Source organism: Netta rufina (assembly GCF_964035555.1).
Source record: "Netta rufina genome assembly, chromosome: 3".
Classification (NCBI taxonomy): domain Eukaryota; kingdom Metazoa; phylum Chordata; class Aves; order Anseriformes; family Anatidae; genus Netta; species Netta rufina.
In genome coordinates this window covers 51,064,271-51,084,035 of record NC_140125.1, presented here as the reverse complement: position 1 = coordinate 51,084,035, position 19,765 = coordinate 51,064,271, and the positions used below count along the sequence as shown (strand labels likewise).

The 19,765-nt window shown below is 39.4% G+C and overlaps 1 protein-coding gene across 3 annotated transcripts in view; it reads right to left on the bottom strand.

The window, feature by feature from the left end:
* UTRN (utrophin) overlaps positions 1 to 19,765 on the bottom strand; it is a gene marked incomplete at its 5' end in the record, with an annotated part of 369,309 nt that overhangs the window by 141,435 nt on the left and 208,109 nt on the right. The window contains one exon of one of the 3 annotated variants that reach the window (XM_084284599.1): positions 1,464 to 1,556. The exons of the other annotated variants lie outside the window; for them this stretch is intronic. Coding sequence (XP_084140725.1) covers positions 1,464 to 1,514 — 51 coding nt within the window. Of the gene's footprint in view, positions 1 to 1,463; positions 1,557 to 19,765 lie in introns of those variants that run through there. 3 annotated transcript variants of the gene reach the window in all.

Here is a 19,765-nt window from a genome sequence, read left to right as displayed (position 1 = left end):
TAAGACAAATATTCAAAGTCACAAGGGAGAGCGCATGGGATTTGCAAGTGCCACTGTGTGTACAGTACAAAAAATAGAAACACTGTTTCAAAACTAGGGTCTTAACAATGTCATGAAGCATCTCAAAACTCCAGTATGTGTCCTAGTCTCTAAGGCAAATGGCAGCAACTACCAGAGAACAGTGAAGCCCAGCTGACAGGCTCGGAAAGAGAGGAGAAAGTGTCCCACACAGTGATAAAATCCTGTCACAAATGTTTTCACCTATTATTAATAGCTATTTTTGGGGGGAAAAAAAAAGTCATGTTCAAGGGATAATGAACAGTATTTGTCTCATTAGCTTCAAAGTTTGCTTCTGTAATAAAGGAAAAACAGAAGAATTTAGAAAGTAAAACATTTAGAATTTAGAAAACAAAACAGCACCAAACCAGTTCATAACAGTCTTCTGTAACACAGGATTATTATGATTTTGAATTCATTGAAATCATTACAACAAACCAAAACAGAGAACACCTCTAGCTTCATTGTGTTTTATGAGGCATTTAGGTTCATTTAGTCCTATCCTTTACACCACTGTTCAGGTGTCCAGTGCTGATTTGTATTAAAAAGCCATATTAAAATTTTGATCTTTAGGATAGAAAGCCACAATCATTCTTTACAATCTGCTTTCCTGCTGTGTGATCACAACTTTTTTTAATCAAAGAGTAAACAAACTACCACGTATAGTTTTTTTAAGACTTGCATGGCACAGGAAGTTTGTAAAGAGAAATGTACTACAAAAAAACAACAGAAAATATAATAAGCAAAGCCAAGCTAAGGATCACTGCAAATGTACAGTCTGGGTTTCATCAGAAGTGCTGTCAACTAGATGAAAACAATCTGGTTTTGAGAAGCCTCATGTCTCTCACTAATCAATGCAATCACCACAAAGCCAAGCCTCCTGCCTCTCAGCATCATTGTTACCGAATTTCCTGGTAAGAGAGAACAACTAGACAGAACACAAGACTAGATGAAAGGATGGGAAAAGTGGTACACTCCTGGGAAGTAATTCTACTCATAAAAGCCATCAAGAGATCTTCCAATTTAACTACGATAGCATCCAACTAAATCTAACAGCAAACCACAGAGCACTTCCTTTACGTCAATAGTGAACTAAAGTCACAAGCATCCTAGAAAGCTCTCGTACGTTCTTAGTGTAGCTAAGGCCAAACTTTTCTATAATTTCCTTTAAAAAAAAAGATAAAGATGACCATAATCAGAGCAAACGCTCTAAAACTAATCCAGTAGGACCTAAAATGGAGAAGGAAAGAAGCGTTAGACTTCCATATTTGAGAGGTGCTCAAACAGGGATCCCATGAGAACCTTAACAGCAACACAGAAAAACACCCAAATTTGACGTGAACCTGCCCGTTTTGCTGCACACTTTTCAAAGCCATAACCAAATATACATAACGTTTGCATCATACCTTTTCAAATTTTGCCAGCAACTCACGTAAGCTGAAGTTCAAGCCAATCATGATCAAGTGTCCCTCGAAGCCTACATTTTCCCGGGAGGTCCTCCAAGCCAGGTCCGTCGCCTTTGAGAGGTTTCTCTCTTTTTCCACCTATACAGTCTCAAACGTCTCTGGGAGCTCCTGCGTGTGGCCCTCTCTCAGGCGATGTTCCCCCAGGGGCAGCTCACACAGCACCATTGTAGCAGCCCCCTGGTCCCCGTTCGTTCCCTGGGGCTGGGTGAGCGGGCTTGAGCCGCTGATGCTGGGTGATGCTCCTGGAGGGGTTAGCCTGGTCCCATGGGGCCTGTGGGGATCTGCTCGTCCCCACGCCTGGCCAGGACTGCCTTCAGCTCACCTCAGCAATGGCGTGCAGGCTCCAAGGGCTTTCTGGCAGGCCACAAGCTCAACGTTTGCTCTCAATTACCCTGAGCAAGAGAAGCTATACTCTGCTGGTGCGCCGTGGGTGCAGGGGGTGGGGAGGAGGAGCAACTCCTTCCATGTTGCTCCTCTCAAGAAAAAAAAAAAAAAAAAAAAAAAGGAAGAAAAAAAAAGAAAATCCCCAGAGAAACTTCTGCTTCTAGAAAGCACCAAAAGCCAGCTTCTCAGAGAAGTCGAAGTGGGACGAGGCACGCTTCAGCCCAGGGCGCACGGCAGCAGGGCTGGGCAGGAGGCCACCAGCAGGCTGCTGTTGCTGTGGTGATGGCCAGGCCACGTCCAAGCCTCCTCGCCTGGCCCGCTTTGCTCGGGGATGCCGCACCACAGAACAGCTATGGCCCGTAAAAAGTAATCTAAAAAGTCACTTCCTTCGTTTAGTCAATAATATTAAAAAGAAAAGTCTCCAGCAAAAGATCATGCTGCGACCTCCAAAGCCTTCGCTGGGGATCTCCTCCTTTGGTCCTGGCGGCTCTGACAGCCGTGTGGTAATCTATCCCCGACATTTGTTTATTATTTTAATCAGCATCCTCCCTTCCAGCAGCCCTCGTGCAGCTCCGCAGCCAAGCACACTCCCCCTTCCCGGAGGCCTCCCCGCTGCAAAGCCACCGCCACACCTCTGCGGCTGCCCTGGCCCCAAAATCCTCACGCACCTCTCATCACCCAGCCCTCTCCCTTCCCACCGCGAGGGAGAGTGGCTGTTCTGTCACCAAACAGATTGTGAGGCTGTAAAAAAAGCCTCCTCGGCTCCCTCATGACCCAGGGCTTGCCATATGCAGCTTGTTTTCGCAGGAGGCCTTCGCCGGCCTTTCAGCAGGAAACCTGACGCCCGGAGGCTGGCTACTAGGAAATCACTCCATTTTAAATCATTCCCACTTGAAACAGCGTGTGTGCCTGTGAAGGCCTATTTAAGCTACTATTAATGCCTTCCGTACAACCACACATTACTCAACTGAGAGAAAAGGAAAAAAAAAAAAAAAAGTTTCAGCAGTAGTTGCCAGCAAGTGAGAGAATGGATAGTTAAAAACAAACCAACTGATCTCTTGCAAAATCTGGTACAAGTGTTACTCCTATGGCCATATGGGAATCATGTGCTGCTTTTACTTTCTCTTTTAATTCACCGAATTGTCACTTGAAGCACCAATAGAGCCACTAATGACAAAATGGTCTTTAAAATCATTCTCAGCTATCGGATCATACTGATATAGCCAGCATGGGTTGGGGTTTTAAAAATTAACTTTGGAAAACAAGCACCCTGGCAGTAGATGGATTTTCACTTTGTGCTTCGCTGCATGTCTGCATGATTTGCGTGGGCATATTACACAAACTGCAGAAGTGCTTGCAAAATAAACAGAAAAGTTTTCCAAATGAAAAAGGCAGAACTGGAATAGTTTTGCTGCCCTGCTGATGGGTAAAGACAAACTGACTGAATATATTCCACTGGTTATGGAAGAAAAAAGCCCAATTACGAAGGCGACAGCAGTCAATTCTGCAACAATTGCAGATTTTATTTGCCCCACGCATTGCTTAATCTCATAAATGTTCTCTTTCAGTTGCACACACTCTAACATTTGTGAAATGTTTATTTGCTGATACTTCCCCCCGAAATTCCCAGTTAGTGACTAAGACCAGCTAGTGCTCTATGGAGCCTCAGTTTCTGATCTACTTTCTTTGTTCTACACTTCCCTTAAAAAGTACAGAACAGAGAACTGCCTCCCCCCTCCCATTCGAAGACTTAAAAATCCTATCTAAAAGAAAATATATTTAATTTAGAATTTCTAAAAATCTCTTTCCAATCCACAAAAATCTATCAGACAACAACCCAAAAAGAAAACCTACAGACTCATAAGTGACTAGCAATCTTGCAGGGCTGCTAACTCTGTGGTTTACCCAGGGTTTGTAAGTTGATGATGGCAGCAAGAAGGCAGCTGCAGCCCTGCAAGATCTTGCTACAGCATCTTTAAGCAAAATCTATTTATACAAGTATCAACAACACAGAACAAAAACACTGACCAGCAACAGCCCACTACTATTTGCAGCACACAGTAGGAGCTAACACACAGTCTGAACTTCGAGTTCGTAAACTTCAGCAGAACATCTAGGGGAGCATGCCATGGTAGTGCAGTTTTACCTCCTTTGCTGGCAAAATGCTGTCAGTCTGCCCCTCTCATCATTAGGAAATACTTTTTAATTAAAAAATCAACCCTGCCCAAATCCCTGAAAGCTGATCCTCTGGGCACTGTCTTTCCCATGATAATTTTGCAGATGTTGCAGAGCAGTGCAGCAGCTTGTATGTGGAACCCAGCTGTGTGATGCAGCAAGGAGTTACTTATGCCCAGTGTGACTTGTGCCACATGGCAAGTGAGGAGCTTCTCCTTCTCTACAAAAGCATAGTGCATTCCTACAGGAAGTAAAATTAAGACAAAAATACACAGAAGCAAAGGGCAAGGTCCAGTCTTAGATCACACCTTACAAAACTCTAGGCTACCCAGTCTTGATGGTGCTCCGCTGCAGCCAGCGAGAAGAGCATGCATTCAATATTTAAGTCATAAAGTCAATTCTAATAAAATATCTTTTTTTTTTTTTTCCCTCCTTAAAAAAAAGGCTCATTTAAAATTCACTAGTGATCTGTAATAGACCCTACTAAGATGTAAAACACCTGTCAGAAACCAAAGCATCTAAAATCATGTTCAAATACTGTTCTTTTCCAAATCAACCACTTACAACAACAACAAAAGTAAAAAATATTATAGTGAGAGAGTAAAACCATTCTACAAGAGTGACTTAACTAGAGTCTGTCTGAGACTCACTCTGTCTTCCTGCAAGACAAAGTTTAGATTCCAATTCTCCTTTACAATAAGGATTCATTCTACTGCTCTAGCAGAGAAAAAAAATAGAAATACAGAAAGAAACCCGTACTTAAATCGATTTCAGAGGTGCTAGTACACATAAAAAATAGGTGCTAGACTGGATTATAATGAGGCTGCATGACTCAGGACTTTAAATATTCCCATTAATTTTACTCTCAGGCTTCATACTTAGATAGCTTGTTTCCCAATTTTCTGTTACCATCAAAAAACATATATTCTAGGTCTTTCAGTACTGCTACATGTAAACAAAAATGCCCTGGATAGGTGCCATTCTGCAGAATTCTGTAAAATGTAATAGAATTTATGCTCCCAGTACAACGGCTTTGAATAAACAAATGACTTCTGCAGTGGCCCTTTCACATGAAAACGCAATGCAGCATGTAGTGAAGAGAAATTCTGCATTTGGAGAAGAAAATAATACAGAAGAAATAATCTCTACATTGACAAATATTTAATACAGCATCTACAATGACAGCAGTTCTGTAGATATGCCAATGTTGGATCACAAATTCCAGAAATACAACACTTGCTATAAGACATCTATCTTTACACTATTTATGTAATTTTCCAGAGCACTGAAACAGGCTGCCCTGGGAGGTTGTGGGGTCTTCTTCTATGGAGAAAGTCAAGGCCCGTCTGGACACCTACCTGGGCAACCTGCTCTAGAGAACCTGCTTTTGCAGGGGGGTTGGACCCGATGATCTCTTGAGGTCCCTTCCAACCCCTACAATTCCGTGATTCTGTGATTACTACCAACATTTTCCTGATCACATTTGTCGTTATTTTCTGTAAAAGTAACTCCACAACCACTGCTGGTGATGAAAATGGAATCTTACAGTGAAAACTACAGCTCATACACGAATGAAATATTTGAGTGCTGAAGTCCAAAGAAATTCATATTCTGACGCCGCGAGCCCTCATGTAAATACCTGATCTTCAACAGATGGAAACGAGCAGAAACTCTGTTATGTTACTGATGTTGTTCCTTCCAAATACTCTTATAGATACTGAGGTCTACAAATGGGAATTTCAAACCCTTCTGAAGAATAATATACTACTAATGCATTAAAGACACTGCTGCAGAGGATCACATACATGGGAACTTTTTGTTACGTACTGATATTGTGCTAATTTGGTGCATTGTCTCACAAATCTTAAATAATAACGTAAAACTGGGTAAAGTAATATAACCAGCTAAGCGTACTTTCTGTCCATCAGTAATGTTACTAATGGCAGCCTGCAAAATGCAATGACCATCAGCTGAAAAAGCTTTCACTTTCACCAACAGTACAAAAAGGAAGGTCAGCACAGCAGACTGTGACACAGAGCTACAACTATGTGACTGCTCGCAACTGGTTTGGGGAGTTCTGTTCTGAATTGCATGCCCGGCAAATCCAAGCTTAAGAGCTTCCTCATTTAGCAAGACTTAATGAAGAAGTTATAAAACTAATAACAGAACTGTACATCTAAAAACTTAGTACTGTAAATAACCTATTCAACCCCCCTCCTCCCCCACAACTTTTTATCAAGTATAAATCCAGAAGTAACTGAATGCTAAGGAACTGCACACAAGTGAAGAAAGAGAATCAATGTCTGACTTATAAAAAAAAAAAAAAATCAAAACTGACTAAAAAAAGGAAAAAAGTTATTCCGTTCCCTCTGGAAGGAAAAATATCCAATTGACTTTCACATGATCTCACACCTCTGAAGTCCAGATTTCACACAGATAATCTCTGAAAAATGAAATTAAGTATCTGCAAAGACACTGTAAAGGATTTGCTTCATACTTGAGATGACGTGCAAAAGAACAAGAAAACTGTCATGCTAAGCACAAATTGACTTTGGAATACAAACTAAAGGTGGAAAAATGTGTTTTTTTTTTTCTAGAACATAAATGAAAAATAAACAGGAGCATGAATCTTAAGAGTGAATTAACCAGGTCGGATATACACAGAGCATACATATATCTTACATAACTCAACAGCAAAAAGATGAAAAGAATAGCATTCCCTCTTGTGCGATTCAGATGTGAAGGATGCAGAGGTCAATAGGTGGTTACAGCAAATCAATACACCCTCGTTTCACTCAAGACACGCGGCTTCAGGCAGAATCACAACGAATTGACTTGTTCAAAAGCACTGTGGTATTTTCGCCTGCCTTGCAAAATGCATGGTGTCAATTTGATCAGACTAGGAAGGAGAGCTGCCTTCTCCCTTCTGCAGCAGATCAGCATTTACATTACAAAGTTAACGCACAGCTCCAGCAAAGCGCTCCCTATGCTGAGGCTCAGTACCAGTTGAACCCAACATGTGGGTTTCTAAGGAGAGCTCTTCCAGCACAGCCCTGCTGGTAACCTCTGCCAGAAGCTAGGTCACCCCACTGACATAGCACCCCGAGGACCAGGAATCCATTAAGACAGATGGACACACCAACGTGCTGCAATAGAGAGAAATAAATAACAGAATAAGACAGAAGTCACATAAATATGATTGCCCCATTTTCCTCTTAATTTAGATATCTATTGCAGTGGTGATTGTGATCCTGATAAAAAATTGCGTGCAATATTCCTACAGCATGGGACCAAAACATTGTACTGGTTTGACTTTTTCTTCCCCTCCTTAAAGAGGAATGCCTTGGTTTTCCTTGGAAACGTACAGATAGCCTGTGGCCTTCCTCAAAAAATGGGGTATGAGGCAGGGCATTAAATCCCCAGAATAAAATTTGCTAAAAATCCAGATAAGGAAATGCAGACCTGGGGACAAGCAATGTTACCCTGCTGTGAAAGAGTAGTAAAGAACTTTTTGGTGGGTTTCTCCTCTTATTTTTGACTTTTTTGGGCAACACATAGCATTCAGCTTTATGAATCAGCTATGATTTTCTAACTTTTTGGATTTGAATATAAATCACTTGCATGTTTTAATTTATTTGCAGTTCCCAGAGGTACGCATCCCTAAAACCAGAAACTTGCAAAGTTGTGTTCAGAACACAGGCCTGCTGAAATATCCCATACTTGAGCTATAGCTACATCAGACATTAAAGAGAAATATGCAGGCAAGTACAACTACAGCATTCATGTCAGGCATGGAGCCACTGCAGAATTTACTGTACAAGAGATTGAGACCTGAATTCACTTATGGGATTGATCGGAACGTGAAGGTTTTAATGCTGACCCTGACTGACAAAATGAGGGAGGCAGCAGGCAGAATGGAGGAAAACTGGCTTTCATGCCAGGCAGGGATTTCATCATCAGGTTGTTCCTTCCTAAATACTACTGGTTACTGAATAAAATGCTCCTATTGATTGGTAGTCTATAAGAAGTTCGGTGAGGAAGTCTCATCCTAAGACTGTTAGTTGCCTTTTCTCCTGGTTTTTCCTCTTCGGGTATAAGATATCTGCACTTGCTTGCAATAATCACACCAAGTATAATTAAAAAAAATAATAATACAAAATCTCATTCAAAGCCTATACTGCAGTCTTTTTTACTTATAAGCAATGGCATTAGACTCAAGTACCTAAACAAAATACAGTGCCGTTACAGCTATATGGCATAATTTATCATTTTGCCATGCTGCAAGGATAAGTAGCCTATTACAAACTTTTTACACAGTCTCCACATATTTTCTTATATGCTCTACCTTGTCTTACATTCCCAGCTAACTGAGCAACCTTATATTGCAGGAAGAAGTGCCATCACCTGGATCTAAAGCCACAGAGAACTGGACTCTTCCCCATCCAGTATGATCTCTAATCCTCTAATCTCAGCCATAAATATTTGCTTGATCTGTAAACTTTTAATTCTATATTTCAATACTGGCTGGCCTTTGCTGCATTAAAAAATAATAATAATAACAAAAAAGGCTATTTGAATTTCTAGCATAACCATTAGCATGATCATCTCCAGTATTTAAAGAATACAAAATAAGTAATTTGTTACCTGAACCAACTTTTTGTCTTTGAAGTTGGCATTGCTATAACATATTTATAGAGAAATGTGCTTTTATCAACTTTAACATACCATTGAATAGCAGTTATGAGAAAATTACTCATTTGGATATAGCAATTGGACATATACTAAGTATTTCTGTCAAAGCACAGGAGGTCCATCTTCTAATCTGGCAAGAAATATGAAGGCACTCCATTTTAATTTACCAAAAATTGGGGTTCGTTTAAGTTTACCAAAAAAAAAAAAAAAAAAGAAAAGACAAATGGCCCTTGATTACAGGGATATCCTATTAACAGTTAAAATAAATATTTTCATGCTGTGAATAGCGGATCACAACAGAAACCCACAATGCCTCACCAACCAAACTGAACTTTTGGGAGTAGATAAAGAAAAATACCTGGTGGAAGTTTTACATTAAAAACCTTATAACTGATACCATAGGACAGCCTTGTCTTCATCTAAACTGATTTTCAAAGCATGGGATTAAATCCTAAGAACTCATTAGAAGATGAGGGTTTAAATGTTGTAGCTCAGAAAGAGTATTGACTCTTTTCAGTAACTGTGCAATAATTCCCTAAGCCAACTGTTTAATTACGGAATTTCACTAGAATAAATTATATTCCTTTTTACCACATCCAGTGTATAAAGATAGCAGTGAAGCTGACAACACACCTAATCGTTGATCAGCAACATCTTTAGAGAGAACAGAAATAACTGAAAGTTTCAGAAAGTAACGCCTAAATTGCAATTGTGGCTCTTCTGGAGTGAGGTGCTTCAAGGAAGCTACGCAAAGCGTGCAAGGATGGGAGAACACCCCACAAATAGACTGGATGAGGGACAAGAGTGCAGAGAACTTAATTTCCACAGCTCCTGCACACAAATCTTTCCATGCTGTAGGTGCTGCTTAAAGCCCTCATCTGCTTATTGCAAGCACTTCTAAATAGGGAATGAGAGGGTAAGAATCTACCTTACTTACTGTGGCTTTTAAAAGTTGCAGCAAATACTTTTCTGCGCTCAGCTGCCCACTCCTCAGTACCCTGCAGGCTTTATGATTTTTAAATTTATAATTGCCTCCAGGCATCCATGCTCCACAGCATACTTCTTTGCTACACCTACAACAGTGCTGTTATAGGAGACATAACTGAGCCCACTGTGCTTATACCTGCTGTATTTCTGCTTTTTGAATATTATCCTATTAAGTATATTTGGCACATCTGTTCCCTGGAGTAAGCTCCTAGTTACTGCTCTAGCAGTAGACACTCATCTTGACTTTATCCTGGAAAGAATTTGGATGTAATAACGAATTTGCATAGCTAGCAAGGATTATAGAGAAATACTGCTACAAAACTAAGACAAGAATTGAAATATCACATATTTTTGACCAACTAACTTGATTGCATTCCACTTAGTTTCCTAGCACGTATCTAGCTCTGAGTTTCCTTTGTATTCTACATTCTTTCCCTTATGCACACAGGGCAGGTAGATGAATGCTCTTCATCATATTGACCTTGGAAGAATCCTCTTCCAAGGTTAAGCACTGTCAAGAGAAAGTAGCTCATCCAGTTACTACCAAAGTCAGTAATTGCTTTACTGACAAGGAAAATAGTTAAGCTTAATTCCATTAATCAAGCAGACACCAAGCAATTAGGACTTAAAACTCAACATCATTGTGGGCCAGAAAAATCAAACCAGCACTACAGACCTGTGATTAGTCACAAAAAAAGGCTTGGATCTCCTGGGGAACCTTGTTTCATTCTTTCTGCAAAAAGCTCTTTTGCAACAACAAAACACACCTCATGCCCTCACTCCAAACTGCTGCTGGAGTTGGATTTGGCACTATAAATACAGTGCACACAACAGCATTTGGCTCTAGAGACACGATGCGCGAAATCTCTAGCACTTCCAATACTCTGAAGATTGAAGAGACTGTAAGAGAAATACACAGTCTGCAATTTCTAGGAAATTCACACTTGAACTTTGGTCACAAAGGCTCACAAACTTGAAAGTGATCTCAGCCATCAACATGATCATAACAAACGCTCTTACACTTTCACGAAGTGCAAGTTCTGGCTCATTTTTTACCTCTTGATTTTTAACTTCTCTCTCCAGCATCAGAATCTCAAAAGCAAGGTAGAAAGATAAGAGAATGGAAGATAGCACTACTAATATGCATCATTAGCAAAAGATTAGAAGATGTATGAGACAGATGTATTAACTTTAAAGTAAATAGTCATAAATATACATCACAGGGCCAATTCATGACAACGTGACTGCATGATGAAATTAGGTTTTTGGCAGCAAGACAACTTTTACAACTACTAAATATGGCAAACTAAGCTTGTCTTTTTTAAGGTAAATAACAGGCAAATAAACAGGCAAGTAAACATGACTACCTTTTTCCGTGTTCAACAGTCATGAAGCAGAACTTCAACTAATTTATGTATAAAGAGGAGGAGTAAAATTAGATGCTTTGTGATTCACTGGGTTTTCTGTTTCTGAACTTTTCAAATAACTTGATTTTCCCTATTTAGATTCTCTATTTTATGTCCTATCTAATTTCCTTATCTGTCTTCAATGAACACATAAAAAGAACATTTGTACGATTAACATTTCTTTAAAAAACTGAAGTAGGTAAGGTACATAAATACTTGATAAATCAGTATGTGGTACAGCTAATGTAAAAAGCCTTTAAAAATCTAAGTTTTGATCAAGGATCACAAATGTTCAATACTATTAAGTAATAAAATTATTCTATTTTGTACCTTACACAAAAATGGGTAGAATCTTTTTCACATTCATTGCCTAGAACTCAACTGCAAGGAAGGAGCATTCATTCCAATACACAAATGACAGCTATCCTGTTACACAGGGATATAATCGGAAAGGAGTTAATTTTGCTTTAAATCTGTGAGGCAAAGACCAAAAAAATGTAACACAACACCTCAGTTTAAGGAAAAAAAAAATGAGAGGTCCAAGTTGCTCAGATCCTGCTAAAAATGCCTTTGCTTCTAAATGAAAATAAGCCTATAAAGCAGTTATAAAGCACTACAGTTATAAACTGAAAGCACAGAGAAGGTTCACCCAAGGACCTTAAAATTTAAGAACAGAATATAAGACTTCACTTTTCATAAGGCATCAGGGGAGCCAGTCACTGTACGTTTTATTATTGCTGGATTTAAAATCTTATCCCCACATTAACACTTCTAGCACCCATTATCTAAGGGCTTCCAAGGGAATACCACATGCTTTTAAGCACCAGAACAGTTAAGAACAGCCTTTCGTGTCATGCTGCTGATCCTTCTGGCATCTCCAACAGAAAAAAAAGAGTTCACCGTTGCAACGGCTGAACAACAATCCTTTGCTTTAGATGGGTTGTTTTGCTCTCCATTCCCATTATTATTATTTTTTTAATTGTTCACAAATTCAATTTCTTAAAATGATTCCCAACATTTACCAGAGGGAGAAGAACATAAAGCCTCACTATGAAGCACCTGTTTATATGCAACTTCCAAAAAAGCACTACTGAACAGCACCTACCCTGTTTCTTTTAAGGTTGCTGTATGATTGCTAGCCACAAATTCATGTTTACCTCTTTTGCGTGTTAAACTGGCAACATGCTTCTATTTTTCTGGTGTATTTTCCCCTGTTTGTTTTTGCCTTTCAGTATTCTGTGGAGCTCTTCAAGTTTGTTTGTTTTTTTTTTCAGTAGAATATGAAGGAAAGACAAGGAGGTGTTTGGTCAAACTCCACATTCAGTGGCAAGATCCCAGACCTGATTCTGAGCTCAGCAAGTTTAACAGACACAACAAAATAAAAGAAATAAAAGAAACAGAGCACATAATGATGATTACGTGCTCTGAGCACACTCACACAGAGGAACTTGGAACTTACCACCAGGCTTCTCAGTGCTACGGCTGCAAGAGCACTTTTCTTTTTGAAACACCCAGTCTGACTACAGCTATTAAAGCACTGAACCAAATTTCCTCACAGAAGAAGGTTTATTATCTTTCTGCATGCTGTGCCATTTTGTCAACTAAGAGGCTCACGTAGAGATCTTATCAGTGGCCTGTTGACAAAAGTAAAGTGCATTTAAAATTGAAATTATGATAATATAATCTTTATTCTTGAAATAAAATGTAAGCTGCATTATCCATAACTGCAGCTTTAGCTTTGACTTGAACAAGAAGCTTATTAAAATATAGTGTGCCTGAGGCTTCTCTAGCCCCATTTTATTACTAGCTACTTTAAAAGAAACAAATAGGTTTTCCAAATTTATTCAGCTTTTTTTTTTTTTTTATGTAAGGCTGGTCAGAAGCTCCATTTCCACTGAATTATTGTATGTTTTTATTCTCATTTAGCTGTCATTTAAAGCCAAGGACTCCACCCTCTATTCAGAAATGCCTGAGATTGTGCTGGAGGAAGGAAGCTGAGGATTCGCCCATAAAAGTGCAGCATGAAGGTGAGATCATCTTCACCAGGACACAAGCACACTGGTTCACCTTACAGTATTAGCAACTCTGCCCACATTGGCTTTAATCAGCTACAGCTTCTCAAAGTGTTTTTGATTTTTTATTTCAGAACCTCACAAAGAAATGCTTCATACTGAAAAGTTTTGGCCAGCATGCAGTAAAATTAAAGAAAATATAAAAACAAAACAAAAAAGTGCTTTACATTCATTCATATCGTTTTTGTTTTGTTTTAAAGAAAAACTTGCAGTTTACAGAAAGATTCGACCTTGTTGAGGGCTAATTCAGAACTGCAGATGCAAATAAAAATAATGCACTTGGCAGTCATGCTGGTGAAAAAGATAGACCAGTTCACTACACATGCATTAACATTTGATCCATAAAGGATCAAATCTTGTTGGCCTTCCTGCATATTTAAAGGCTTGATGAGAGGAGGAGGGAAGCAGGCATGAAAAATCTAACAGAAAAAGTTTCCATTGAGTTGTGGGGGTGGGAGAACCCACTGCATGTTCATCTGTGTGGAATAAACATGTACTAAAATGGGCTTCCTAAGCAACACAAACACCAAAGAGCAAGAGGACCAGTAAGGTATGCTGGGCAGCACCCGCAGCGAGCGTGCACATCAAATGCACCGACCCAAAGAGCAGTGAAGGGCAAGGCACTTGTCCCTTGCATTTCCCTACTCCTGGCACGCAGTTGAGAATCGCTGTGGATGAAGGCTGAGAACTGAAATGCTCACATTTCCCCATCAGGAGAGGTCTCTTCTGGTGCTAGAGTTTCCACCTAAGAAGTTTGTGCCCAATCAGCCATCCAGTGATAATGTGAAAGGCTCAACATGGCAAAAGGTAACTCACTGCAGCCTGTGCAAAATGAAAGAATGTCGGGAGGAGAAAATGGAAAACATCAAAACCCATTCAGCTGAGGAAGAGCCCAGTGTCTCTGGCATATTTGATAAAACACAGCTATTAAAACTTCAGGCCAGAACAAGACAAATGCGTAAGTTGCATTTTTCTCCAAAATCCTTCTTCAGCATATATATTGGTTGCTCTACATTCACTTATAAAAACATGCTCCTAATTGAAGCAACTTGTCTGGTACATTGAGCTGTATTACTGTTCTCTGGTTACTTTAAAACAGCAGCAAAAACAAACACACAAAATTGACTGTGTGCGTACTAATGAAAGATGAAAATTATTACCTTTCACGCTTCGCTATCCTCTCCTTGAAAAGCAAATGAGAGATAAGCAGACACAGCAGCCTGGGTCTGATATTCAACCTAGAATAGGTCTGTCAGGTCACTGGCATCTGTGGGTGCTGTGCTGTGAACCGTCATCACAACCCATCTGCAAACTGCTCTCTGACCCCCCCCCTCTAACTACCGAGCAACAAACAACATCCATGTGTTTGTACACAGTTTTTGTTTCTTCTGTGCTTCCCACCCACATATAAAAAAAATAAAGGGTATGTGAGAAGGGAACAGATTTGCAAAGGAGCAAATTTGTTAAAAACCAACCTTGGATCATGTCAAGGGTGCTGAGTACTTGCAGCTCCCCTTGGGACTGTGGACCTTAAAGGCGATAAGCATCTCTGCAAAGCCTAGTGTTTATACAACTAAAGCTAAAACAAACAGGTGAAAGCCTGCCTGTGAGGAAATAAAGCCCACCAAAGAATGACATCCTATGGCTCCAAAATGTCACCACAAATGACAAATGCTTCTTTTTACTGTGTCAGACATTTCCAAAACCAAAGAAGCCTTTGCTGTTATTACTGCAACCTAACACCTGCTAAAGCGATCTCTCCCCTGTGAGGTGCTGTGCATTTTCCTCCAGCGTTTTGCTGAAGCTGTACCTTTGGGTCTCCCGGCTCCCTCAGGGACCAGGCACTGCGGTGGCTGCTGCCCTCTCAGGGTGAGGAAGACACAGATTTGAACCTGAATGAAGAAGTGCTGAGCTCCTGTCAGGACCCTACAGAAATCATGATAATGTTGGATCACACCATGCAGTAAAAATAACAGGCATAATTAAATAAATATCAATGATTTTTAAGTAGAAGTAAGCTGAAGTAGCAGGTAGTGCACCATCAGACGTGCTCACGGACAGCTCCAATGCATGCTGATGGAAGTGGTGAGCTGCAGTACGTCTACACAATGTTCACCAAACAAAATACAAAATAGCTTCCTTAGGAACAGCAACATAACTTAAAATAAGTCCTTTCACAGTTTGTGTGATGCTTAACATTTACAGCAAACTTCTACAGAGTACCATGAAAAAAAGAAAAAAAAAAAAGACCAAGGATGAAAACTAAAAAAAAAAACAAACAAACAGAAAACAAAACAAAACAAAACAAAAACCAACAACAACAACAAAAAAAAAGAAAACACAAAATAACTTATTTCTCAGAGGGGGGATTCAGGAGGGCCAACAGAGTTAAAACATTCAGCTTCAAGACTCATACACTTGCACGGAGCCCAAGCTATCTTAAGAGGATCTACGAGAAAAACAACAGACATAATTCATGATTCTTTAATTTTTCAAGTTAGCTTTCTCTGTACAAGCATCTTCTGTCTGTCTAGGCACAGAGGAGAGGAGAGCAGCGTTAGCAGTTTTGGCCAGAGGTCTTCAGGGAAAGTGGCTGTGCCCTACTTCGACAAGAGCAGTTGCTGAGGCAAATCAGGTCTTTGACAGGGATGAAATGAAGTTCCACTGTTAGCACAAAAGAGCTCCCATTGATTTTGGCCTCTTTCAGCTGATGTAAATAATCAAGTAACCATAAATTTGACAAGGAATAATTGCTGCCTGCTCCCCTTCATGGTGTACTCAAAAAGGCATTTAAAAATCACCTTGGGCAGAGGGAAAAGGAGAAAGGAAAGCAGAGCTTGGACAGTTCTTCTCCTTTATTAAGCTCTATTCTGCAATGTCACCTGCAACCACACAACCATCTTTCAGAGAGAGGGGAAAAAAGCATGGTGCTTGAAGCAGCAGGTTGGCAATTCCACGCTCTGATGGGCTCAATGGGTTCTTAATTCTGCCAAAAAAAAGGAATTTATGAAGTTTCATTTCATTTGCAGACAAGCTCATTTGAAACAAAGGTGATCTGTGAGCAGTGAATTCAGTGATGCAAGGCTTTTGATAAATGTGTCTCAAGTTAAGCTTCCACTTGGCTTCCCTGAGCCCTGATAGGAGTTCAGCTCATGTTCTTGCAGCTTTTGTTAGCGACACAGGACTGACTGAGCTTTCTTTAACGTCTTGTCCAGTGTGTACAGGACCCTCCCACCAGTCATTTCTATTTCAGCCTGAACATAACAAGACAACCAGTGCTCTGAGGATAGTAAAGCAGCCCAACAGGGCTCCTTGTTACCAAGACACATTATTACATGCCGAGGCAGCAGCCACGTTTCTAAGTGACATGCCACAGGCACCATCCAGGCCCAGAAGTACTCACTACAAAATGGGACCTAACACCCATGCCTGAAGGCTGCATCAGTGAACCCTACATGGGTCAGACTCCCATAAAGGGGCCATATTCATTAAATATATATATATACACATATATATGTATATATTTAAGTAACTGTGTTGTGCTTTGGCAATATCATTGAAAATCCAAACTTTCTTTTCTTTGTTTTGCCACTGAAGAAAATGGCATCAACTGCCCACAGATCTAGAATTAGTTTGGGTTTGTTACTAAAAGTAATAGTATTTGTGACACTGATAAAGGAAATGAAGGGAGAACCAGAATCCTTCTTAGAAAAGAGAGGGCCATCATTATTTTATGAAGCACACTTAGCAGTATTTGTGAATTCTGAAGATTTTGTACTTCTTAAAGATGTCAAAAAAAAAAAAAGAGCAAAGCTGTACAGATCTCAGACCAGCTCAAGCAGTAGTAATAAAAACAGGCACACAAAAACAACAACAAAAAAAAAACACCCTACGATTGCCAGGGAAAGAAAACAGTGTTTATATCAGCTTGTAGGCTAGAAAGCAATATCATCTGAAAAACATGCAATTATGGAATATTTGGTCTATAATTATGTACAAAATCTAAGTGTCGGTGGGGAGGAGGGCACCAGCTAACAGTCCACCAGACAAGTTCATCTGACAATTTACATTTCCATCGCTTCAAACACACAAACCACCACACAACCACACCAATTTGCAAGAGAGTTAAACAAGGTGCTAGGTGACAGGATGCAGAAAAGAAATGACAGAGGAGACAGAAGTATGACTGACACTTGCTCTTTCAGTGCTCGACATTATTTTATTGGGAGCTCTTGTGATATCTCAGGTTAGCTTCCAGCGTTCAAGACTTTTGTTAACTATACCAAACAAGAACAATTTGGCAACAACAATTAGTTGCTATCTGCAAAGTACTTTGATGCCTGTGGATAGTAGAATCCATTGCTATTGCTATTTTTATTAAGTAAGGAGATGAGGGAATAAGATGTTCATGAAAGTTTCAGAACCAAAATTAGATTTATTTGCTACATTTTCAGTATGTCTGTAAGGACTGCTGCTATGGTAGAAGACTGTTAGAAAAAGTGAAACTGTCCCAAAAGATCTTCTAATTTCAAGAACAAAAGGACTCTGAGGGAAAAGACTAACAAAACCTACCAAACAAGCATCTGGTTCATTAAGATTTACACATTTCAACAATGAAGTTCTAAAAACGCAGGAGTGTTCAAAATTTGTTGCAATTTCTTCTTGCATTTAATTTACATTTTGATACTTTTGCAAGTACCATTGTGTGACACTGTATACAGTAAGAGCACTGACTGTTAACTTGCTATAAGCCAATATCCACTGAACACACACGGCCTTTTTGACTGTTGTTTTATTTTTTCAGGATGGAGAAGATGGTTATGCTGATACACAGCTGTCCTGATGCAATCAAAGTGTCCAAACATCACACCCATGCTGCACAAACCTCAGTTAATGAGTACCACGTTTCCCATGCCACCATCTGCTGATGTTCTGGATGGAGAGATGCGTTCAGTGGTGCCTAGATAAGCATCTGCCATTGCCAAAAACACTACTTTTTTTTTTTTTAACTGGCTCTCAAAACAGCCATTTAAAAAAATCCACAGGAACAATAGCAGCAATATTTGAAAAAGGAAAACAAGTGCTCAATCAGTACTTGCTTAGAAACACCAGAAATCAACCGAAGCTTTTCTTGATATTTATCACAATCACCTGAAAAACAATGCTCAGTATTGCAGCATTAAAAAAAATGGGGAATAAAAAAAAAAAAATATGTTGAAATAACTGCACCAAGAAACTTCTCAGCACTGAGTTACAGGAACTGCCATGTTCTGAGTTGGTGACCAAAAGTAAGGACAATGAACCCCCAAAAAAACGCAGCCTGGTAGTCTAAGATCTCAACGGTGAGTAAGCTCCACGAGGACTGGAAAAGCAGATCAGATCCACAAACAGGTATTAAAGGAATGCAATTGAGCTTGCACACCTTCAACCTATAAATTGAATCATTGTACTGACAGTAGCTACACTATTCTTCACAGCAAGAGTGGCCAAACAGCCTCTGTTGGACATCATATGTGGTCTTACATGACTGATTTCAGTACAAATTGAAAAGCTAATTCTTGTTGAAAAGTACACCAACCTAGCACATACCTGCAGTGAATCAACAGAATCCAAAACCAACCACAATATTATTTTATCATTCATTTCCATGAAGTATTCTTGAATATGCAAAACATCCAGAAATTATTGCTATTTTTGAGTAAGAAATACTTTTTCAAAATGTGAAAACCTACAGGTTCTGTAGATGATTGATTGAAGTAGTGTCTACTACAAAGTCTTTTATCCATTTTAGATACTATATCCCCAAAACTTGGGGTTAAATTACCACCTTGTTTATACAAAGCTTTTCAATCACTCCTGAGACTTTGCTATTACTAGTTTCATTATTTCTTTCTGATTAAAGGTACATTATTGTAGCTGAAGTGAAATCTGCTGATAATTAACAGCCTAACCAGATTAATCTTAACTATTTTTTAATAATCGACCTATTATGTATTTGTACAATTAAATTCACTTAAAAATTACGAGTTGAAACAGTGCCACTTTGCAGGTGGATAATGGGGGGGAAAAAAAGGCATTTTGTTGCTGCTAGAGCTAGGAGTTGAGCTTTTAACCTTTAAAACTACTTTGTTTACTATTAAGGATTAGTGTTTCTGCTCATTTTTTGGAAAAAAAAAAAAAAATTCCCCTTTAGCATTGAAATGGGATAGTTAAATATATGATGCAGAAAATTCCTGCAATCAGTTGTACCATAACTGTACTCTACTACTCTGAAAAGAAATAAAATACCCTTTAAGGTGCACTAGAAATCAATGGGAAGAAGCATATGCTGACACAGAGTAGCATCAGTAGTTGATTTAAGTGGTGAAACGTACATTTGTCATAAGAACTTTTAAGTATCTCTCTGAACATCTCTAGATTCATTTTCTTCTGTTTAAAAATTCTAAGAGTCATCACTCCATTTGTGCACAATAGATCTATATTGGTTCTATTGAACATGAATTACACTTTCAGCAAAGATGCATTT